The 23,770-nt window shown below is 60.3% G+C and overlaps 1 protein-coding gene across 11 annotated transcripts; it reads right to left on the bottom strand.

The window, feature by feature from the left end:
* Window positions 1-765: 765 nt before the first annotated feature.
* ZNF787 (zinc finger protein 787) lies at window positions 766-22,980 on the bottom strand. Of its 11 annotated transcripts, none has more exons than XM_074385881.1 (4): window positions 22,074-22,375; window positions 17,029-20,663; window positions 6,767-6,855; window positions 766-2,501 (listed from the first exon to the last, which is right to left on the bottom strand). In XM_074385881.1, exons 3-4 carry the CDS (start codon window positions 6,843-6,845, stop codon window positions 1,432-1,434), a joined length of 1,149 nt encoding a protein of 382 aa, XP_074241982.1. In that variant the 5' UTR covers window positions 6,846-6,855; window positions 17,029-20,663; window positions 22,074-22,375; the 3' UTR covers window positions 766-1,431. The 11 variants fall into 11 exon arrangements, 10 of the variants coding, with proteins under 10 accessions (XP_074241982.1, XP_074241985.1, XP_074241984.1 ...); XM_074385884.1 differs by lacking the exon at window positions 22,074-22,375 and having other exon boundaries at window positions 17,029-17,130; window positions 19,492-22,055; XM_074385883.1 differs by lacking the exon at window positions 22,074-22,375 and having other exon boundaries at window positions 17,029-17,133; window positions 19,496-22,055.
* Window positions 22,981-23,770: the final 790 nt, after the last annotated feature.

The following is a 23,770-nucleotide window of genomic DNA, read 5'->3' as shown; positions in this document are numbered from 1 at the left end:
GCCTGCCTGCAGTGTGCCTCCTTCATGGCTCCTGAGTAACTGCGCCTCGGCCAGGTTGGAAACCCCTTTGGGACCCTCACTGCAACCTCCCAAGGCCCCACGAACACCGGTTCTGGGGACCTGGGCTGTGGGTCCCGGAACCCTGTTGCCACAGGTGAGTCCCCCCACCCCCCTCACGGCCCCCTACCCATTACGAACAGCGCTCACCTGGCAGGGCAGAGATGCTCCATGTGACCAAGTCCCTCAGGCATGCACAGTGCCTGAAGCGCCGTAAGCGCTGGGCTGGACTGTGGCATCCCTGCCCTCCCCCGAAGGCACTGGTTGGCTTGTCACCTGCAGTAGAGACCGCTGAGCGCACCCTCCTCCCGTGGGGGTGTCCTGTCCCAGGCGGTCCCCCTCTCCCAGCCTTCTTTGCAGGGAGAGGCAACTACAGGACAGGCCCCCACACAGGCCCAGGCACGGAGATGTGCGCCTTCTGCAGGCTGGAGGCAGGAGGTTAGGGGTGGGAGTCCACACGCTAGGAAAGCGGAGGAAGCTGGCCGCCCCTGTAAGAGCGCGGCTGAGGCTGTGGGGCTCCTTCCACAGCAGCGAGCAGACCTGGCCCCAACAGTGACCCATCCGCACAGGACTTCCAAGCCCTGTGACCGCTGCCACGTACAGTGAGAATACTCGGGCCCCTCCCACCACTCTGCTGCTGCTGCTGCTGCCACGGCCCGGCAGGAGCCTCTGTTTACCCCTCCCAAACTCAAAAATCACGCCGAAGGGGACGTTTGGATAGTGCCATATTTATTGATCTACCCCCGCTTCCTCCACCAGGTCCACCCAGGCCAGGGACAAACGGGCACCCGCCCCTGCAGGGCTTCGCTGGGCACAGGGGCAGCCTGTGCTACCGGAATCCAGGAGGGGGAAGGAACGACGTGAGCTCTAAGAAACGACGGGACCCAGAGGGTAGGAAAAAAAAAAAGGATTTTTGGGGAGGAGGCGGGGGAGTCAAAAGGTGGGCTGATTCAAAGAAAATTCTAAAATGGGGCCCCTATTTCCCTTCCCTCTCTGGGAACCTCTAAACTGCAAAGGGCCCGATTTCGCCCTTCCTCGCAGCACCCTCCCCCCGGGTAGGAGGGAAAAGGCCTGGCTGTTTGAGACCGTGGCTGCTACAGTTCTTGCCATTGTCCGTCTCCGGCTCGCAGGCCGAGAACTTAGGGAGGGCGGGCCAGGCTGAGGGGGCAGAGTGTCAAGGCGGAGAAGTGAACTGGCCCTGTATGGCCCCCGGCGCCCACGTGGACAGTGAGGCGGCAGAGGGACGGGGACCCCGGACGCCTGCCGCGGGGTCCATCACACCCTTGGCCGCTTCTCCCTGGGTCTCCTGGTCTTGCACATGGTGGTCATTCCCGCCAAGCCCGAGGGGCCCTGCCCGCCCCCGGGCCCCCACCCCTACCGGCCCTCCCCAGCGCGGCACTCGGGGCACCGCCCACCCACGCCCTCCTCTTCCTCCTCGTCGTCGTCCTCCCCGCCGGCCTGGTAGTAGCTCTGTCCGCAGCTGCTGCAGACCGCGGGCGCGCCCACCGCGTGGATCCGCTTGTGTCTGCGGAGCGCGGCGCCCTGCACGAAGCCCTCCCCGCACTCCACGCAGATGTGCGCCGGCTCCTCGCCGCCCGCCGCCCCGAGCCCGTCCCCGTGCTGTGCCCGCTGGTGCGCCAGGAGCCCGGCCCCGTGCCCGAAGCCCTTCCCGCACTCCAGGCACACGTACGGCTTGGGGGCCGGGGCGCGCCGCGAGCGGGGCCCGGTGGCCTTGGCACCCGCACCTGCCATGGCTGCTGCTGCGGCCGCGGCCCCCTCGCCCGGCGCGCCCACCACGATGATGCCCTCGCCGTCGCCCACCGGGATGGCGATCTCGCCGTCCGCCGCCTCCTCAGGCCCCTTGGCCCGGCGCACGCTCGCCGCCAGCACCTTGGCCGCCACGCCGGGCCCCGACAGCTCAGGGTGCAGCCGCAGGTGGCGCGCGAGGCTCTTGGGCTGGCTGAAGCCGCGGCCGCAGCGCGGGCACACAAAGGGCTTGAGGCCGCTGTGCGAGCGCCGGTGCTTGGCCAGGCTCTTGCTCTGCGTGAAGCTGCGGCCGCAGTCGGGGCAGGTGTAGGGCTTCTCGCCCGTGTGGATGCGCTGGTGCTGCATGAGGTTGGAGCTCCAGCTGAAGCGCTTGCCGCACTCCAGGCAGGCGTAGGGCTTCTCGCCCGTGTGGATGCGCCGGTGCTGCACCAGGTGGGAGCTCTGCGAGAAGGTCTTGCCGCAGTCGGCACAGGCGTTGGGCCGCTCCCCCGTGTGCGTGCGCTGGTGCCGCGTCAGCTTGGACCAGTGGCTGAAGCTCTTGCCACACTCGTTGCAGATGTAGGGGGCGGGCGGCCGCGGCCGGGGAGGGGGGCCAGCTGGCGGCGCGGACTGGGGCGGGGACAGCTTGGTGGGAGGCCAGCTGGGGACGTCGTCGTCATCCATGATGAGGATGTCCACTGCAAGGCAAGACGGTAGGAGGGGTGGGTCAGGCACGGGTTCCATCAGGCCTCGGCTGCCTCGCTCACCGCGGGGCTTCTCCAGGCTCGCCTTGGCGCGGGACCCGCCCTGGTGTCTTCGGAGCACACATCATTCCCTGCATTTTACTAGATAAAATTACCCCTCTCCCCAACTAAGAGTTAAGACAGTTTACCCCCAAGCTCTAGAACAATGCCCTCAACACAGAAGGCCCAGTCTGTAAACAGTCAACATAAGAGGCTAGGGCGGGAGACCCATACAGGGCTCCCAGAAAAGGACCCTGGGACCCGAAAGCGCCAGCCTGGACGCAGGGGCACAGGATGAGGAAGGCCAGGGCTAAAGGCTCCACTGGGCAGAGGCCGCAGGGCTTGAGTGCAACCCTGGACACGTGGCCTGAGCCAGCCGGTGGGTTCGGCACCCTGTACTGGTGCCCTCAGGGCAGTGATGGTGTCTCGTTTGGGCTCCAGGAAGACAGTCCTGGTTACAGGTGGAGTGGGCAGGGGGCAGGGAACGGGATTGGACGCCAGCATGAAAGCCCCGCCTCACAGCCTGAGAGTACAACCCCGCTCAATGCAGCCTCCACTCCAGAGGCTCTCCCGCCAGAACCGGGGGGTGGGGGGGGTGGGGAGACGGACTCCTGTCTGCTTTGGCAGCACATCTGCACACCGATGACGCCCTCACTGCAGCCAGCAAGGCCTTTCCTGCTCTGCACTAGGCCCGCGCTGGGAAGGGAGGGCCTCCCCGGAGGGGTGGGCTTGGCTCTTCCCCACCTCCTAGCTCCTCAGAAGGGACTATGTGCAGCTTCTACATTCACTCTCCCTGCAGGGCCTAGTCCAGAGCTATAGAATCAGGTGTGGGGGGCCCCAACAGGTCAATCTCTCACCCCCATAGACACCCCAGGTGTACCCCACAGGGTTTCTTCAATGCATGACTCACAACGTTCTCACTAATGACCTCACTATTAGACTGTAAGCTCCTAAATCTCCATCCCAACACCTGGCACAGTGCCCAGCACACAGAGCCCAGACCATTAGACACCATGCTGGCAAACACACAAGGAAGGGCCGTTCGGTCCTCTGCGTGACACACTTCCACATCCATCAAGTCTTCATCGGGGGAGCCACAAAACTAAGCCTTTACCAGGAGAAACTGAGGCACTAGGAAGTTGAGTCACAGCCCACAGCCACACAACTGCAAAGTGGCAATCCCCAGAAGCACATTAGTAGTGTGGGTCCAAGAAACAGCCGCCCACCACTAAATCCCCCAACCCACACACAGCACACCCTACACGTGCCACCAAGTGGGACCCTGCAACCAGCAGCCTCGGCACCACAGAAAACATATTAAAAATGCTTATGCACAGCCGGGTGCAGTGTGGTTCTCGCCTGTAATCCCAGCACTTTGGGAGACCAAGGTGGGCAGATCACTTGAGGCCAGGAGTTCGAGACCAGCCTGGCCAACATGGTGAAACCACCTCTCTATTAAAAATACAAAAATTTGCCAGGTGTGGTGGTCCACACTTAGAATCCCAGCTACCCCGGAGGCTGATGCAGGAGAATGGCTTGAACCCGGGAGGTGGAGCTGCAGCGAGCTGAAATCGTGCCACTGCACTCCAGCCTGTGCGGTACAGCCAGATGCTCACACACACAAAAAACCTGCTTATGCTCAGGCCTCATCCAGACCCACTGTTTGAGAAACTCCCCGGACCAGGGCCTATGCTTAAGCAAGCCATCCGGTGATTCTGATGCTTCTGGGTGAGAATCGCTATTCCAAGTAAAGAGTACTCCAACATGGCTCTTGAATCACCTGGGGCAGAAGAAAAAACTCCAGGTGAAGGAAGGAAGCGGGGACCTTCTGGAGAGAGAGCATGGAGCCCCTGCACTGTCAACATGAATCAAGAAATGTGATAAGCACATTACTTAAAGATGTAGAGACAACCGGCATCAGAAGTTATTTGCCCCGGGACAGTCAGTGAAGTAGACAGAAAGAGACGGGTAGGAAAGATTTGGTTATCACTGTAAACTCAGTCATACTATCTGAACCTTCCAAGTGCTGCTACGCTTTAAACTCACTTTGTTTTCAAGGTTGTGAAGAACATATAGCAAGGCTCCCTGTGAACTCGGCTGTCGTGACGACGTGAATTCTGAACGCAACCCTTGTGACACGGTGGCAGGTGAGTCGGGGGCACTGGGGCAGGCATGCTGTGCGTGGAGGGTGGGGAGAGCAATTACCCGAGCTCCTGACCCAGAACCAGGGAGAAACCCAGAGTGTGTGAAGGGGCTCCTTCCTCTACAGGCAAGCTGGGAGTGGGGGCGGGCAGGAGGCAGGAGCTGTTTCCTGCCTCAGCCCCTGGGCACTGTGGCTTCTCTACAGGGGCACTACATGGACATCATTTAATTACTTAAAAGGCAGGGCTCTTTCACAGCTTGCAGATTCCTGGGCTCTGGCACATTTTCCTGCACTGCACCTCAGAGAAGCCAGGAGGAACCCGCGTGTCGGAGGGCCAGGCCGCTTCTGACAAGCCTGCATCTACAGCGAGCAAGGGCCAGGACAGGCCACTCTGCTTCCTGGAGCTGCGCGACAGCAGCCTCCCTCTCACAGATGCGAAGAGGCTAACAGCTCTCTCCACCTCACAGCACCATCTTTAAAGGGATTCAACAGGTTCCCAGAAAGAGAAGAGCCACGCGGAGGTGCAGAGAGTTCTCACTCCTTTAAAAACATAAGCAACCAGGAGGGCCAGGACCACTCTGCAGGTGGCCACACTTACCCTTGGGGGAGGGGAGGAGGGAGGGAGGGCGGTGTCCCCAGATGCCTGGCCCTGGGCTAAATGTGTTCCACGGATTACCACGTTTAATCCACGGCGGACAGCATCACTGCGCTTCCCTCACTGACTGAAGGACTCAGCTCAGGTCCCGTGGGCATTGAGGGGGGGCCTCAACTCCACATCACCCAAAGCGGGACCTCTGCCCTGGGGAGCTGCAGTTTCATTAGACGTGAACCTTCCAGCACAACAGGGGCAGACAGTAACACTTCCAACACAGAGCTGGAGAGCTCAACCCTGTCAGTCCCAGCGCCACCCAGCGCCCCAACTGTACCCACTGCTTTTGCTGCTTTTCTTTTTTTGGGATGGAGTCTCGCTCTGCCTCCCAGGTTGGAGTGCAGTGACAATGATCTCGGCTCGTTCTAAACCAGGGGCCCCCTTTGGCATCAGGGACCGGCTTTGTGGAAGACAGTTTTTCCACAGACAGGCTGGGGAGGTAGCGGGGAGATCCATCCACGGATCTCAGAAATCTCTCGAAAAGGGCTTTACAAAATCCAGCCCCAGCTTCACCGCGGTCTTTCTCTGGGGCTGGCAGGCTCTGCCGCCTGTCTTTCTACGTGGCGTCTCCCCGACACGCTGCGCCCACGCGTTCCCATGTGGACTGTGGCTGTGTGATGTCCATAAGGCCTGTAGCCTGCCAGACGGAAAGTATTTCCTCTCTGGCCCTCTGTGGAGAGGTCTGCTGAGCCCGGGCCAGCGTGGGGCCTGCTGTGCTTACACAACCACGAGACGCAGCCACACCTTATTCCGCAGGTCTCACGGCAGGCACGCAGCCGCCGTGGACGGGAGGGAGGCCGGGAGGTGTCAGCGGCCATGGTGGGGTCGTCGTGGGGCCTTAGCGAGCAAACCTGGGCCCCAAGTAGCCCACAAGTGAGTTTTGAACAACCCAAAAAATACTTTATACTAAACAATACACAGTGACAATGTCCAAAACGTGAAGGATTTCACATAACCCAAACTGGCAGCTCTGCCTGAAAAGTCAGTGTCGGCCCATAGGTTCCCCACACTCCTGTGCCACCCCTAGTCTAAGGAGTTTCCTGCCAGGGAAGGTCACAGGGCTGTCCAAAATCACAGTGGAGGGTCCAGCCTCTGAGGAGGGGAAGGAGGCACCCTCAACAGGGGTGCTGCTAGGCTGGGGGCAAGGAGAGGAAGTCAGGCAAATAGGGTGGCCCCCAGGGGTCCCCACGATCATCCAGCGGAAGGGAAACGGAGCCACAACCCCAGCCCCTCCCTCGACAGCTAGGAGTGCAAGGATCAGTCAGGGGTCAGGGATCGGGACGGCTCGGGTCAGGTGGTGTCGTGCCCCCCTACCCCCACCCCAGTGAGAGAAAAACGGGTAAGAAGGTGGCTTCCTCCCCCCTGGAGGCAAAGGAAGCCAGGGCCAGCGGGATGGCAGCAGGGTCAGCTGGGAACTAAGCCGCTCACCTGGATTCTCGTGACTGGCCATCTGCTGGTCCTCAGAGTCCAGCGGCCCCGGAGACCACGCCTCTTCCCGCAGCTCCATGTCTGGGTCCCTGTGAGAAGGGGAAGAGATGGAAGGACAGAGGTTACAGGATGCCAGGCTGCACCAAGGGCCTGGCAGACGAGGCACGCAGCGCCTAACCAAGGACGGCGAGAAATGGGCCACAGCCGACCTGCCTGCTCCCCACCGAGGGCTCGCCAAGGCCACGGAAAGAACCCGGGGACGCACGCAGGCTGCAGCCACTGCCACTTCCCGTCCAGCTCCACCACTCCCAGCCAGACCTGGGGCCGGCAACCCCACCTTCTGCCCCAGTCTCCCCACTGGCAAGACCGAGAATGTGTTCAGGCAACTGTGCACAAGACAGTGTCCATGCAACACTCAGGCCAATCCAGAGGGGACTGAAGTTCCCACACCCTGGCAGATATGGGCACGTCACAGCAGGAACAGGGCAGCAGGCGTGTGAGGGTCTGCACACGACACCAACCCGTCCACACCCCGAGGGTCTGCACACGACACCAACCCGTCCACACCCCGAGGGTCTGCACACGACACCAACCCGTGCACACGCTGAGGGTCTCCACACGACACCAACCGCAGCCACACGCTGAGGGTCTCCACACGACACCAACCGCAGCCACACGCTGAGGGTCTCCACACACCACCAACCCGTCCACACAGCGAGGGTCTCCACACGACACCAACCCGTCCACACCCTGAGGGTCTCCACACACCACCAACCCCAGCCACACACTGAGGGTCTCCACAAGAAACCAACCCATCCACACACTGAGGGTCTCCACGCACCACCAACCCGTCCACACACCATGAGGGTCTCCATGCACCACGCAACCCGACCACACACTGTGAGGGTCTCCACGCACCACACCAACCTGAGCCCCCAACACACGCAGCTGAAGCGGGCAGCAGAGCCTGGGCCACGCGCACGAGCGGTCGACGGAGTTCGTGCCTCTTCTCCCTTTTGCAACAGGCTCCCTGGCCAGGCGCGGTGGCTCCCACCTGTCACGCCAGCACTTTGGGAGGCCAAGGGAAGCGGATCAGTGCAGGTCAGCAATTCGAGACCGACCTGGCCCACATGGCGAAACCCCATCTCCAGTGAAAACACTAAAATTAGCCCGGCGTGGTGGCACATGCCTGTGATCCCCACTTCTCAGAAGGCTACGGCAGGAGAACCGCTTAACCCCAGGAGGCGGAGGTTGCAGTGAGCCGAGCTCACACTGCAGACTGGGTGACAGATCAAGAGTCTCAAAAACTAAACCAAATAGAAAAACAAAATGAAACCAGCTGTGAGGCAGCCCCTCCCCCACCCTCCAGCAGGTTCGGAGGGAACCTAACTCTGGCGCAGACCAGGGCCAGGCGGGGCCGCGGCCAGCGTGCCCTCCCCGCTTTCCAAACGCAGGCCAGGGTTTCGTCAACTAGGAGCGCCTCAGCAAAACTCCACGGGGCGGACACACAGGGCTGCCAATTTCCACAGCCAAATAAGGGCAATTTAAAAAAATATCCTGCCTGCCAAAGGCAGCGGTGTTTAGAGCTGCTCACCAGTCCCAGAGCTCTTTGTTCCCTCTCCACGGCTTCACTTGACCAGCCTAAAACAAAACGCCTCCTGCATCCCGCAGTAGGGCTCTGGGGCTCGGCCCACCGACCCAGCACCTGCAGCAGACAGGGCTGCGGACACCAGGCCTCCCGGGGAGCCTCCTGCAGGAGACCTGAGAAACCTGCCTGAGGAGCCACAGCCTCCCGATGCCAGGTCCAGCGCTCACACCCCAGGGCCCACACTTTATTAAGAACAGCTTCACTGAGCTGTGACTCCCTTCCACAAACCCCCACTTAAAGGGTACGACGTATTTAGTACGTTCAGTTTCACAGCCGTCGCCACATTGACTTTACAACAGCCGCGAAAGCCCCCAGGCCGGGCAGTCACCCGCACTCCCCGGCCGGGCCGTCCTGCAGCCTCTGAACCCCCTTCTGTCCCTCTGGACTGGCTGCCATGTGCCCTGCCCAGGAACGGGGCTGCACCTGTCCCTCCCTGTCTGTCCTCTCCCACAAGCGTGGCGCTGCGGCGTGCCGGGTGATTCGCTCCTGTCTCGGGCTGAACCCCACCCCGCGTGCAGCCGGTCACAGTGGGCCACGCACCCACGCGTCGCCGGTGGACTACTATGGGCCTGGTGAACACTCCAGGTCACTGCTGGCGACCATCTGTGTATTCCTGTGGATGCTCGTTTCCGTCTCTGTGGGGAGGAGACCCACAGGCCCGAGCCCCCAAGGGGCTTCAATTCTGTGTTTGATCAGAGCTGGGCACTGAGCTGGAGGCGGGCACAAGGCCTGACCAGCCATGAGCAGCCTGTTCCCCAGTGTGACTTCACTCCCAGGCGGGCACGACTCCCTCTCCCCAACAACCTGAACACCAGAAGAGAAACCCAGGCCAGGCGCCTAGGCTGAATGCGCTCAGTTCGGAGGAACTCTCAGCCTGCATCCATCGCCTCTCATTCAGGGTGGGCTCTGCCGACCAGCGTGCGGAAACAAGGGGGCCGGGGCGTCCACTGGAGCACTGGCAGAACCCAGCTGAACCGAGTTTCTCAGCACTACCCAGGTGCAGCAGGGACCCAGCCCCACTGCTGGGTGCTGCCCACCCACCACTGAGGAAGCGGGTGAGAGTCAGATGAGAACTCAGGACGTGTTCCACCACGTAAATTCACGCGCACAGATCTGCTGTGTGCGTCACTTGGCAGCCCCAGGCCACCCCACCCCACAGTTCCAGGCCCTGCTCTAGACGGTTGACCAACTGTGAATTGGGGTCCCCCACAGCCCTCGGGGTAGGTCTGACCGCTGTCCCCATTACACAGATGAGGACACGGAGTCCCAACATTTCAGTGGGGAAAGGAGAAGGGAAAGGTGGGGCACAGAGGCACAGTTCACACCCAGACCATCAGGGCCCAAGTCTCTGCTGGAACCACCCACCCCTACATTCCCTGCTGATGCCCGATCCTGCCGGTCGCACTCTCCAGGGTCCTCATTCACTGAGCGCCTGTGAGGACCGGGAGACACGGGGTCACCAGGAAAGACGAAGGTCACTGGGACACATGGAGTCACTGGGAGCCACAAGGGTGACCGAGAGACACGGAGTGACCAGGACGGCCGGAGTCCCGCCTCCAAGGCTCACAGACAGCAGGAAGGAAGCACATCGGGAGGGGGCCAGGGGAAAGAAGGGACAGGCAGCTCTGATAGGGAGGCTGGGGGGCCCTCAGAACGGAGGCACCCGGAAGCAGGCCCTGGATGGGGGCGTGAAGCGGAGGGACATGCTGGGGGCTGCAGGAGACGCTGCAGCTGCTGTGGGAGGACTGCAAGGCCTCTGAAGCACAGGGGATCCCTGAGAGGTGGGCACTGTTCTGATGCTTGTCTCACAGATGTGGAACTTGAGGCTGAAGGGCCAGACCCTCGGGTCCCCTGCAGCACGTGAAGAGCAGCACTGGTGGCAGCACCAGGAGCAGGGTCCGTGCAGCACAGAGTCCCAGGAGACTCCCAGCTTCAGCAGCAGGAGGCACTAAAGGTGGCCCTCCCAGCTGCCTCCTCTGGACTCTAAGTGAGGCCCCCCCTTCTCAAGGTCCCCACCTGCCTGCTCTTCTCCTCCTAATCCTGCTACTCTGCCACTTTCCGTGTCTGCTTAGCTGGCCCATCCTCCCGGGCTCCTGTGATGTCGGTGCCCACTCTGACACCCATGGGTCCCTAGCACCCAAGGCAGCACCAGGCATAGGCAGGTGAGCACACCAACGGATGGGTCTGGGCAAAGCATAGGCCGGAGACCCGACTCGAGAAATCCCAACCCTCAGTCCCTTGCCAGACCCTCTCAGGAAAAGGTGAGACCCACGCGGAAGGACAGGCCGACCTCCCCTCACACACTCGAGAAGGCTCTGGGTCCCTGGGATAGAGGCGTTCAGGCTAAACTGCTGTAACATGCTCCCAGCCCCTGCTCAGGCTGGCTCTGCCTTTCCAGAGGCCAGGAAAGCCCACATCTCAGGAAATGCTTCTTGCAGAGAGCTGCCAAGACAGTGAGGTTCCGAAACGGGTAACCAGCGGGAACCTACCAAACCCACAGCGGGAATGGACAGAGATGGACGGAGTCACCCCTCCTCCAGGGGAGCCGGAGGGGAACAGCGGCTGGCACACCTCACACTCCCAGCATCAAGAGTCAGTGATTGGCCGGGCGTGGGGGCTCACGCCTGTAATCCCAGCACTTTGGGAGGCCAAGGTGGGTGGATCACCTGAGGTCAGGACTTCAAGACCAGCCTGGCCATCATGGTGAAACCCCATCTTTAAAAAAAAAAAAAAAAAAAAAAAGTGAGTGATCTCAACCTTTTTATGTTCCTATTCCTAATATTTTTGTTAATAACAGGCAATTACGTCTTCATCAAGGGGAAAGGCCTAAAGGGGCGTTCTGGACAGCCACTGGGCTACGCATCGGGACTGGGAGGTGGCTGGATGCTAGGGGGCCGGCCAGTGAAGACGCCAGACAGAACAGGTCACCCCAGGGCAGCCCCAAACGCACGGGGCCAACAGCAGGTGCAAGAAGGGGGCTCTGCCTCCCTGTTCCTTCCTGACAGCAGATGAAACCCCACGTGCAACACGCTCTCCGTGTAGAGGAAGAGGATGCCTCATCACCAGCACTGGGGAGCTGAGGCTGAGGGACACCTGCACAAACCAAGCCTTGGCTCTCTCGGCCTCCCCACATATTTCAGAAACTTGTTCACTACTGTTCAGTCGCTACTCTTGGGCATGGAAGCCCTCAGGCCTAACTGCTTCGGGGATCTCCACGTTCCCAAGTCTCCTATGTGCCTGAAAAATAACATTCGAGAGCTTTCTCCTGTTAATTCTGTTTCATGTCAACCTAATGCTCAGATGCTGCCAGAGACCCCAGGAGGGGAGACGAGTTCAGCCTCCCTAGGTCAGAAAATTGTATGCACCTCAAGATGACACACCACAGACCTTAAAAATGCCTCAGGAGTTCCAATGCAAGAAAAGAAAAAAAAAAAGGAAAAAAAAAAAAACGCCTCAGGGCCTCGGAGAAACTAACACACGGCTGAACGGGCCAGCCACTTTGGAAAACAGTCTGCTGATTCTTCAAATGATTAAAGAGCGATATCCTGGTTTTCTTTCTGAGATGGAGTCCCATTGTGCTGCCCAGGCTGTAGTGCAGTGGCCCAATCTCAGCTCACTACAGCCTCTGCACCATGGGTTCAAGCAACTTTCCTGCCTCAGCCTCCCGAGTAGCTGGGATTACAGGTGTGCGCCACCACACCCCAGCTAATTTTCGTATTTTAAAAGAGACGGGGTTTCACCTGCTTGGCCAGGCGGATCTCACTCCTAACCTCAAGTGATCTGCCCACCTCAGCCTTCCAAAGTGCTGGGATTACAGGCAGAGCCACCGCGCCTGGCCTAAACAGCACTATCTTGTGACCCAGCACTTCCACTCCTAGTGATACCCGAGAGAAATGCAAACACAGGGCCACGCAAGAAGCCACACACAAATCCTCACAACAGCAGCGCTCATCAAAGCCAAGGCGACAGGACCGACGCTGAAGGCTGCCGAGGATTCCACGGGACGCAGCACAAGAGCAAGCACGGCACGAGTGGGGAGACAGCAGGCAGGGGGCGGCTGCTGCGGGAGGGGCTGGGAGGGGAGTGACTGACAGGGGCACCAGGTTTCTTTTGGGGGCTGACGAATATGTTCAGGAATTATTTATTTATTTGCTTAGAGACAAAGAGAGATGGAGTCTCGCTCTGCGCCCCAGGCTGGAAGGCAGTGGCACAAGGTTGGCTCACCGCAACCTCCGCCTCCCAGGTTCAAGTGATTCTCCTGCCTCGGCCTCCTGAGTCGCTGGGATTACAGGCATACGCCATCACGCCCGGCTAATTTTTGTATTTTTAGTAGAGATGGGGTTTAACCATGTTGGCCGGGCTGCTCTCGAACTCCTGACCTCAGGTGATCTGCCCGCCTCGGCCTCCCAACGTGCTGGAAATACACAGGTGTGAGCCACCGTCAGTGACCAGCCTCAGGTTCAGGAATTACATAGTGGTAATGATCACACAACTTTGTGAATACATTAAAAACCACTGAATTGTGCACTTTAAAAAAGCAAACGCTGGTCATCGTGTGATCTCAGATAACTGCACTCCAGCCTGGGCCACAGAACGAGACTCCATCTCAAAAAAAAAAAATGAAAAGAAAAAAAACAAGTGTTGTAATACGTGAATTGATGAATTGTACCTCTATTAGAAAGTAAACTTTAAAAAAAACCTACAGGCCTTCTAATTACAACTCCCTAAACATTAAAAATGCGTAAGAATCAGCACTGTGGGAAAGGTTAAAAAAAAAGCCCAAGGAAAACAGTTCAGAGAGCAGTGTGCAACCAGGGGCTGAGCAGGTGGGAGGGGCCGCCCCTGCCTCCTCTTCTGGGGGAAACCTGTTTGCCAAGTGGTGATAATGTGCTTCCAGTGAAATTCTATCGCATAACTCAATAAAAGCAGGGACTTCCCAACTCAGAGCTGTCCCCTGGCCTCCAACCCGGGCCAGCTTCCTGCAGGGCTAAGGCCTTGGCGGGCTGTGGATGGGGGAGGTGGGAGGGGCTGCCCGCTACACCCCTCCTCTCCACCACACAGCAGCCTGCCAGGCGGCCAGCAGAGATCACCTCTCACTCATCAGGGACCTGCAGCAAGCCAGCACAGGGCATGGAGCATGATTCCTGCTGCGGTGATGGGCGGGGGAGTCGGGGGAGGGAGTGCAGGGGTGGGGGGTGGGCAGTCTAGAGGCGGAGGGGCTGACCCTGGGTGGGGTGCTCTCCAGATACCAATGCCTTTTACATGTTCAAGTGGCCACACTTTAAATGACAGCCATATACCTACATGAAAAGGGGTCTTGATTTTCCCTCGGTGCGTAAAGCCTACAACGTGCTATCTGGCCCACTGCAGGGAAAGCATGCTGAGCCTGATGTAAAGGAATGAGCGCGCTAGGGTTTGGGACACCCTTTCCAGACCACGGCCAGGTGGAGGAGGGGAGTGAGGGGCGGTCTACAGGGGGGCCCCGCCTGGGGCTCCGTGCTCCTCAGCTGCTGCTCTGGAATTCCAAGGGCACAGGGGCACGGCGCTGGGGGCTCACAGCCTGGGCTTGGGGGCTCTGCACCCACCCATGGGTGAAGTGCCAGATACAACACACCCTGGCAGACCCAGAGACCTTCAGGAAAGGAAGACGCTTTTTTCCTGCCTTTTTGCAAAAGGACCCACAAATTCCATAGCCAGAGGGGCCGGGGGCAGCTAAGGAGGCGTAAGGGACCAGAGCTCAGGGTGCTCTTCTAAGAGGGAAGCGGGAAGAAAGGCCGCACCGTGGTGACTTGGAAGAGTCCTGACCTGGGACAGGCCTATGCTCTCTGCATCCAAACTCCCACCAGGAGAAACATCTACCAGGGAGACAGGAAACAAATCCTCTGGGCGACAGCGGCACGCAGCCACGGTACGACCCCTGGCGCAGTCGGCACCCTCAGAAGAGGCTAAGCTTTGGCTGCCTCCTCTGCAAAACGGGGCGGGAAGGGCAGGTGCCCTGCGGGCTGCAGGGGACCGAGCGGAGGCCTCCGAGCGGTCATCAGGGTTCAGCCGGGCGCCCACTCGACGCGCCGCAGGCCTCTTCCTCTGCCGCCCCTCCAAGCACGCACTGAGCCCTTGCTGAGGCCGGTGTCCCAGGACCTCTGGCAGGGACCTGAGGCAGCTCCTGACCCAGCTCTCGGGGTCCACGCCAGCTCCCTAGGAGAAGGCCCCCACTTGCTCTCAGGGAAGCCCTGGGCTATTTAAGGAACCCATCAGAAGGCTCGGAATCTAACATCTTCTGAAACAGAGGGTCCCAGCCTCCCTGCCTGCCGCCTCTCAGGCTCTCCTGGCCTCCAAAGGTGCTCACCTGGCTCTGACCTCTGCTCCTGAGAAGAAGCACCGGCAGGGGTGCCTCCTCCTGGCCCCTGGCCCTTGAGAGATCCAATTAGCACAAATGATTGTTATTATTGTTGTTATTAGGGCCCGCCTACCCTCTGGAGGCCTGCCTGCCAATTATGCCCTTTCTTCTGCTGCCAGTCTCACCCCCTCCTCCCCCGAGCTCTGGGAAGCAACTGCTCCTGGCCTTCCGTGGCCCTCCCAGCCCAGACCCTTCTCCGGGCACCCACCTGCTTTTTGCCCCACCCCAGCCCCCGCCCAGTCTCTTACTCCTTCCCCTCTACCGGCAGCCTGGAATGGCCAACCGCCTTTCCTTCCCCCACTCATCCTCTTACCACTCAGCTCTCAAACACCCTCTCTGACTTTCCACCAAATCCTGCGGCTCCTTCTCAGCCTGACTCCACGGCTGCTTTGCAGGGATTTGCAGACCGGCCATCCTCCCACCCCACCCCTCCAGCACGAGGGCTCCTGCCCGTTCCTCCCTCCCACCCGTCCACCCTCACTCTCTCCTCCCAACTCCCCTCTCTCGGGGCTTTGGCTCTGTTCCACCAGGATCCTGCCTCCCACACTGCCTCTTGGAAGTGCCCTCCCCATACCACATCAACTTCCTAAAGTCACTCAGTTCAAACAACCAATTAGAAGCTGGGCAAAGGATCTGAGGAGGCATTCCTCCAAAGAAAGGCAACTATGTGGCAGGCACACGGAAGGGTGTCCTCATGAGCTGTGTAGGAGAGACGGCTCCCTGGCCCAAATCCGCAGGGAGTCACCGCCTCACACCCACTGTGCCGGCGGAGGGAGAACAGAAACAGCAAGTGCGGGTGAGGACGCGGAGAAGCGGCCCCCACCGCCGGGGCAAGGGCACGGCAGGTGCGCCGCTGCCGTGGGAAACTGCGGCTCCTCAAAAGGTGACGCCCAGAACTCCCATCAGAACCAGCAATTCCACTCCTAAGTGTGTTTTCTCCACCCAAGAGAAAACACCTCGATCCACACAAAAACCCGTGCACAAATCATCATAGAAGCACTAGGCATAACCACCAAAATGTAGAGACGACCCAGATGTCCATACGATGAACTGACGATGGTCCATCCACGACCAGCAGGAACGCAACGCAGCCGTAACAGGCGTGGAGCTCTGCTGCAGCCGGGATGACCCTGGAGCCCGGCATGCTGGGTAAAAGGAGGCAGACGCAGAGCAGTGCAGGGTTCTATTTATACACCTGCCCACAAGAGGCACACCCTGGGAAAGAGAGCAGATCAGCGCTTCCCTGGGACCTGGACGCAGGGAGGGTCACAGAGAGGAAGGGAGGGCTGCTGAAGAGTATGGCGCTGCTTTTTGGTATGAAGAGCACGTTCTAAAATCAATCGGCTACGGTGATGGCTGCACAAATCACTGAATATGTTAAAAACCACTGAGCTGCATACTTTCTTTTTTGACACAGTCTCACTCTGTCGCCTAGGCTGGAGTGCAGCCGCACAATCTCAGCTCACTGCGACCTGCCCTCCCAGGTTCAAGCGATTCTCCTATCTCAGCCCCTGCCTCCCAGTAACGGGAACCACAGGTGCACGCCACCACACCCGGCTAATTTTTTCTATTTTTCATACAGACGGGGTTTCATCATGTTGGCCAAGCTGGTCTCGAACTCCTGACCTCAGGTGATCCGCCTACCTCGGTCTCCCAAAGTGCTGGGATTACAGGCATGAGCCACCGTGCCCTGCCCTGAGCTGTATACTTTTTCGTTTGTTTTGAGATAGTCTGGCTCTCTGGCCCAGCCTGGAGTGCAATAGCGCGATCTAGGTTCACTGCAACCTCTGTGTCCTGGGTTCAAACAACTCACCTGCCTCAGCTCCTGAGTAGCTGGGACTACTTTTAAAGGGCAAATTGTACACTATGGGAATCACATCTTAATAAAACTGTTTGCATTAACGAAAAACAATTCAGTTCACCACCTCCTTGCCCAAACCACTGCCCTGCCCCTCATTCCAAATTTCAGGTTCCTCCCCAGGCACTGCAGGGCCCGATCTGGCTCAGGCATCTATGCAAACCCCTGATTCCAGCCCACCCAGACCTCCTGTCCCCTGCACGGCTCCTGATGCACCAACAGGCTTGCTCCTGGCCAGGTCCGCTGTTCCTCTCTAGGGACCCCCCTCCACCCGCCACCGCTCCTCCACCTGCCTCGCTTGGTCTCACGTTTCAAGGGTCTGCTCAAATGCCAGCCTCTCCCTAAGGCCCATGCCTCACCTTTCCCATGGCAGGGCTGACCTCCTGGCCAGTCAGCATCTTCTGTCACCACGTCACGAGTGTCCCGTCTATTGATATGTCCTTCCTCAGGCTCTGCATCTGCTCCTGGGTGCAATGGTCCCTAAGGGTGGGTGCCAGGGTTGCCCAGCACCAGCTGCTGCCGCAGTCCCCATGGCTGCTTCCAGAGCCAACACCGCCGCCCGGCCCCTCCCAGAGCCCCCTCCTGCTCGCCTCCCCCTGCGCTCCTGGCTGGAGACGCCCACAGCGTTACCCCTCCACTCTCCCACCAGCCCCTTCTCGCCTGCCCTTTCCCATGGCCACTTCATCCCTCACTCCTGGCAGGAAAACCTCATTCTTCTTCCCTCCTGCACCTCCGACTGGCTCCCCAGGCTAGGCCACATCCCAAATCAGGCCCTCAGCCCTGGGATGTCTCTGTGACACGGCTGAGATCCCAGGCCTGCCCTTCCTGAGGGTGCTGGGGAAAGTGCCAGGCACCCTCTCCTGGTACATTCTATAGTGACTGATCTGCGGAGACCCTGCCCCTCCTCTGAGCTGGTTTTGGCAGGTCACATTCTCCTGGAGCGCAGCCTGCACCTCCCTCGGGCAGGGCTCAGGGCGCAGGGCTCAGCCATCCCTGCTCTGGCTCTCCCTGCCCTTCCCTCTCGAAGGTGGCTCTGAGCGTCTATTTCGCTGCTTTCTTCTTTTCCAGCCGCCTCACACCCAGGCTCCTGCAGCCTCCCACCTGCACCACCCACACCTGCCCCATCAGAGCCGCCTTCCTGAGTGCATGGCAGAGCCACTCACAGCCCCAGAGGGCCAGACAGAGGGACTGCCAGACCCACTGGAGCCTTCATCTACCCTCAGGTGCACCCCCTGGGCAGACTCAGTGCCTGCAGACCTGCAGATCCCTGCGGATCTCAGGGCAGGCCCTTAAGTAATCGAGAAGTCTTTAAAAGACAGACAAAACAGTCTTCAGGCCAAAAGTACCCACACACCTACAAGGTACACTATGGACTGGTGACAAGGCAGTGGTGTCCATGTAGGTTCATCCACTGTAACCAACATACCGCCCTGGAGTGGGAGTTGATGGATCGGGGTGGGGGGGTGGGGAGGCTGTGGGGAGCGGGAGCAGGGGATATGGGAAGTCTGTGCACCTTCCTGTCCATTTAAAACAAATAAAGCCCCTAGTCACTACTCAGGTAGCTGAGGAGGCAGGATCACTGAAGCCCAGGCTTTCGAGACCAGCCTGGGCAACACAGCAAGACCCTATCACTTAAATATACATATACATAGGAAATGAAAACCACCCTTTCTATGAAAACACACAAAAGCACACCCATGGAGCACCTTACATTCTGTCACCCCCCAGCGGGACCAATGGGGCAGGCTGGCCGTTTGACAGACAGGTGTGGACTCCCCACCAGGCCGTCTGCACAGCCCCTTCCTCCCACCTTGAGGGCATCTGCTCGGCCCCTCTGCCAAGGCTCAGCACCCACAGCAAGGAAGGTGCTTGGAAGGAAGCCCTCCAGACTCCTCCCTCCCCGCAGCTCCGTCCTCTCTTATCCAGCAACAGAAGATCACAAACATCAACCGCAGGTTAAATCCCACGTCCTGGGTGCAGAGTGCCCTAAGCATATAAGCTCTGATCCGGGCCCCACAGTGACGCCGTGAGAGACAGTGTGAGGCCATGAGGCCGGCACATTGACAAGAGGACAATCGCCCTGGGCAGGCCAGGGTCGGATCCGGCCCCCCAGGAACCAGCCACATGACCTGGCAAGGTACTTGGGCTATGTGTCCCTCCTGATTGAGATGACATGTGTCAAGTGCTCCCCCAAAAGCCAGATGCTGAGGCACCCAGTACGTACCACTTATCACTGTGGTCACCTGAGTCGCCGGACGCCAAAGGCACCTTGTCCCATTTGTTCCCTTTTAATGCCCACCACTATGGACGGTCCTGGGTGCCCAGGGGGATCCGCATCCTACTCGCCCCCACGGCACCTACAGCAGGTCCTCATCAGCCCCACAGGGCATCCAGCGGACCATGCACGTGAGGACCTTGCACACAGCAGCCTCAGGAATCCATGGTTCTGACTAGCCTGACCCTGGCTGAGACCAGGATCACTTCTGGTGCACCTGTGGGGCCCAGCATCACCCACTGCAAGGCCCGGCACTACTGAGGCCCCGAAACAGGGGGGCCAGACGGGATCCCCATTTAGCACAAAACAGACGTCTCTGTTCTGTGAGCCCAAAGGGAGAAGGCTCAGGCCAAGGCAGAGGCGGAACCAGGAACACTTCACTAATGAGGGCCCCGGGGTGCCAGGTCCCCTGCAGGAACAGACGGGCCCTGGGCCACCCCACATGGGCTCAGAGCTTGGGCTGGTTTCTTGGCAGCAGTAAAACAACAGCTCTGGGCTCCGGGACAGGTCCACTGGCACTGGTGGTGTGACTGCCCCAACTCCACACCCACCTTGCTCTCCCTGATGCTGGGTGAGTGAGGTCTCCTTGGTGGCTGCATGGGTCTCAGCACTCAATTTCCGTGCCACTTCCGCTTCTCCCACTATGCCGGCTTCCCTAGAAGCAGCCAGCAGCCCTGTGTGTAGAGTCTTCACGGACAGCACACCCGCCCTGGGCAGAGAGTCCAGCGCGCCCAAGCCAACAACTAACCCCTACAGGACCTGGGGACAGCCTTTGCTCCCCCAGGCCCCGACCTGGAGCGGAAGGGGTAGGTCATGGCGCTCAAGGGCCTGCGCTCGGGAATCACCCGTAGACTCGGGTTCTGAAGCTGCTGGGGGCCTTGGGCTAGCAAGTGCAAGCCAGAGCCTCCGTTCCGAGCCTCCATCCCATTCCCCTTAAAAACGGGGGTGACCACCTCCATCCCAGGGCCTTAAGAATTTAGGACAGTGAGGACCAGGCACTAGGCCAGGTTCCGGAAAAGTGCTCACCAGCAAGTGTTGCTGAATCTGCAGCTGCTCATACTACAGAGGCCCCAGCACAGTCCTCACCAGGCTGGAGGCCTCAGGATGCCCCAGAGGACGCATGAACGAGGTCTGGAAAAGCCCGTGGGACGTGCCTGAGTATGGATATCCTGAGGGCTGTGTGTGCCTAGTAACGAAAGACCTCCCATGGCAGCCAAGCAGCAGCTGGTGGCCTTGAGCTGTGACTCCTGCCATTCCCTGCCCAAAGCTCACTGTCATCCTCCCTTAAGTACCAGCCTTCTGGAAGCCAATCCCTCCTTTCTATCCTTCAATACACATGCCCTCCCCTGCACCACTCACCCCTCCCTCTATGCTGAGCTCCCAGGACCCCTTTGGCAAGTCTCCCCCACCCCTCTGCTTGGTGTGAGTGGTCTGGGCTGTGCTGGGACAGGGACTGTACGATTCCTGCCAGGCTGCCTAGCACTGAGCACCACTGTACCTTGCGCTTGCTTTGGGGTGGGGGGGCTTGAGACTCTGCTCTTCACCCAGGCTGGGCCAGGCACCTCGTCTGAGCCCTCACAGGACAGTGTTGTGCCAAGACCACGTGTAACCCCATGCCCAGCATGGGGCCTGGCCAGTGCGGCAGCCTGGATCGATTACGTTTATTCAGGGAATGGTGGCCTTGCTCTCCTTTTTTAAGCAACTGAAGGGAAATTAAACCTGGAAGAAGGGAAGTGACATGTCCAAGATCACAGAAGTGGAAGAGCCAGCGCCGAGGCCAGGGCCCAGGAACGCCTGACTTCAGAGCCCTTTCCAACTACTCACACACATCTGTGAGGTCTGCTCTGGCTCTAAAATCAAAGCATTAAGAACCTTTCCGCTGAGGTCAATACTATTATTACCACCCTCACTCGGTCCCGGTGGGCAGACACTCGTCCAAGGCCACAGAGGTGAGTGGTGGGGCTGGGACTTGAACCCAGGCCTGCCTGGTCCCAGAGCTCTTGGGGAACACGACCCAGTGCCTGCACACACTCTGGCAATGAGCCAGGGAGGGGCCAGGCAGGGTGATGAACCCTTTCCATCCCTCAGCTCTGCTGAAGCCTGGATGGATGGATAAGAAGTGAGATAAGCAAGCAGGAATCTGATCTGTATGTTGTCTGGGGCCCAGGCAGGAGGACCACAGGGGAACTGCGCAGAGGCAGGCAGGTGAATGTCCTCTGTGTTTAGCCAAAGAGGCTTACAGTCTTACAGAGGAGCTAAGCCAGGATCAACGCAACTGTGCTTCCCGGTGCCGGGGCCAATCAGATCCCCAAATGGGTCGTAAGCACTGCCCAACATGGTGCCTGGAACCAGGAAACCGCAAAAAGCAGACCAAGTCATTCCTTCTTCCCTAAAGCCCTGCCCATCCCCCGGACCCTGCTGAAGTCAACATGCCTTCCCTGGCTCACACAGCCCCCAGACCTCTCTATCGGGGGTCTGGTGACCTGGGGTGGCGACTCTGCGGCTCAGATCTCAGTCTCTGCCCGCAAACCCGACTCCAGGCCCTTGTGACCTCCCTGTACCCTGTCTCCAGTGCCAGCCACAGGGCCTGGCTGTGACTGAAAAAGCTACTGCAGGCGTCCCCAAACTTTTTACACAGGGGGCCAGTTCACTGTCCCTCAGACCGCTGGAGGGCCGCCACATACTGTGCTCCTCTCACTGACCACCACTGAAAGAGGTGCCCCTTCCTGAAGTGCGGCGGGGGGCCGCACGCGGCCCGCGGGCCGTAGTTTGGGGACGCCTGAGCTACTGCCTCCACTCACTCCTGCCTTCTGTGTCTGTGGGTCACTTTTCTGTCCGACTCTGCAGGTCCCGGGGGTACTCTTCCACATGAATTGGGGTCATCTCCCTTAACTGGGAGTCCAGGTGGGGTGTCAGAGAGGTGGGGCTCCACTCTGATCCCCTCGACGCCGGCGAGGGAGGCCTCAGGAATCGCCAACTGGTCCAGTCCCCGCCTTCGCCCTGCCCCATGGGCCACGCGGTGGCTGACCTTGGCCCAGTCACTTGCCCCCCTGGGGACGCGCTTCCTGCCCGCCTGCCGCCCAAGGGCGAATGAATGGGCCTCCCGCCGGCCGGAATCCCCGTAATTACCCGCCTGATCAAAGGCCACGCGCAGCCCGCCCGGGGCAGCAACGGGACCCGGGCTGACTCGAAAAGAGGAAGGAAGGGCTGGTGGGGGGGCCGCGCGGTATCCGGCCAGACCAGCCCGGCCCGCGCGGCCCCTTCCCCCACCCGGGCCTTAACTTCCCTCAGGAGTCGCCGCCACTTCCGGCCACGACCGGCGGAGTTGGGACGTGGGGGGGACGGACAGCGTCCCCGACCCCGAGGGCCGCAGGAAAGGGACCCCCACCAAGGCCCCCGGCCCCAGCCCGCGCACGCGCGCCCCCCCTCCAGCCCCGCTCGCCGCCCGCGGGCCGCCCGGGCACGCGTCCCTCCCCGACGCCTTCGGCGCGCACGCGCACTCCCCCCGCCCGCGTCACCCCGGCCGCGCGCCCACTCACGCCCCCCCAGCAGCGCGCACGCGCGCCCGCCGCCCAGTCGCGCTCGCCCTCCCGATTCCCCACCCACCCCCAGACCAAGCCCAGCTTCCCGAAGCGCGGGCCCACCCGGCCCCCAGTGCACAGCCCTCGCCCACGCTCCTCACCTCCTCGGTCCCGGGGCCGCCGCGCCTCACTCCTCTTCCTCTCTCCTGCCTCGCGGATGGTGGCAGCGGCGGCAGCGGCGACTCAGACCCTGGGGTCAGGGGGACGGGCGCCCAGGCCGGAAGTGACCTTCCCGGCCGCTTCCGCCCGCGCCGCTTCCCCCCTCCCCTCGGTGCCCTCCCCCCGGGCCGCCACCCTGTCCTCGCCGCTCTAGGAAGGCGAGCCCGCTACCCTGGCCGCTGCCCCCAGCTCTATGGTGCCCGGCGGGCGCCTGAGGGAGCCACTTCCGGACGCGTCTAGGACGCAAGTCCTCCGTCCATGCTCTATGGCGCCCCGCGTCGAGGGGCTTCGGCCCCGCCCCCTTCCTGGACAGGAGGTGCGGGCTGGGCCCGTTAGGCGGAGACTTCCGGGTGTCGAGGGCGGCGCCCCCCCGCCCCCCAAACCTGGGCTCCTCGCGCCTGCGCGGCCGGCTCCCCGCGCCTGCCATCGGGAGAGTGTGAAGTGGCGGAGAGGGACGCTCGTGCCACCCCGGGTCCTCCTGCCGTCTCTATCATGGTAACCCCTTCTATGCCGCCGCTCCTCCCGGTGGCCCGAGTCCACGTGCCCAAAGGGCTCCGTCCCCTGCGACCCCGGATTCCTTAGTTACCGGATGGAGAGTGCTGCGCTTCAGGTGCCATAGCCTCAGTTTCCTCCTTTCTGAAGTAATAAAAATACACTGTGCGCCTCCGAGTGCTTCACGTGCGCTGGGTCCTCATCCTAACTAGGGCCTCGGGATCGATCCTGTCCCCATTTTGCAGAAGAGGAGTCAGATCACCTACCGAAAGTCACACTCCCGGAATACCAGAGCCCGGGCCCGAACCCGTGGGGCTTGGCTCCAAATTCGTGTATTTAACCCTTGGCTGTACACACTGGCATAGCAGCTGGGAATCCACCACCTCCCCGTGTTAGGTAGCCACCTGGTAAGCACGCACGGGATGTCAGCCGTTACTGTTAGTATTCTTTCAAAAAACACACATTTTAAAATCACTGTCCAAACGGTGGTGTCCTTCCAGGCTGGTCCTTCTGGTCCCTCCTCTGTTCTGTACTTGGCCGACTCTCACCTAAGTGAGAGTGGCAGATGACTTATCGTTTATAATTGTTTTATTA

Source organism: Saimiri boliviensis, chromosome 14 (assembly GCF_048565385.1).
Source record: "Saimiri boliviensis isolate mSaiBol1 chromosome 14, mSaiBol1.pri, whole genome shotgun sequence".
Taxonomy (NCBI): domain Eukaryota; kingdom Metazoa; phylum Chordata; class Mammalia; order Primates; family Cebidae; genus Saimiri; species Saimiri boliviensis.
This window is presented reverse-complemented; position numbering and strand designations above follow the sequence as displayed.

What these genes read in the sequence shown, in the direction of transcription:
- ZNF787 (XM_039467077.2), bottom strand. Translation starts at nt 6,845, where the DNA reads ATGGAGCTGCGGGAAGAGGCGTGGTCTCCGGGGCCGCTGGACTCTGAG. An exon ending in GGCCAGTCACGAGAATCCAG is followed by an intron (nt 2,502 to 6,766) that starts GTGAGCGGCTTA and finishes CTTGCCTTGCAG; the next exon opens with TGGACATCCTCATCATGGAT.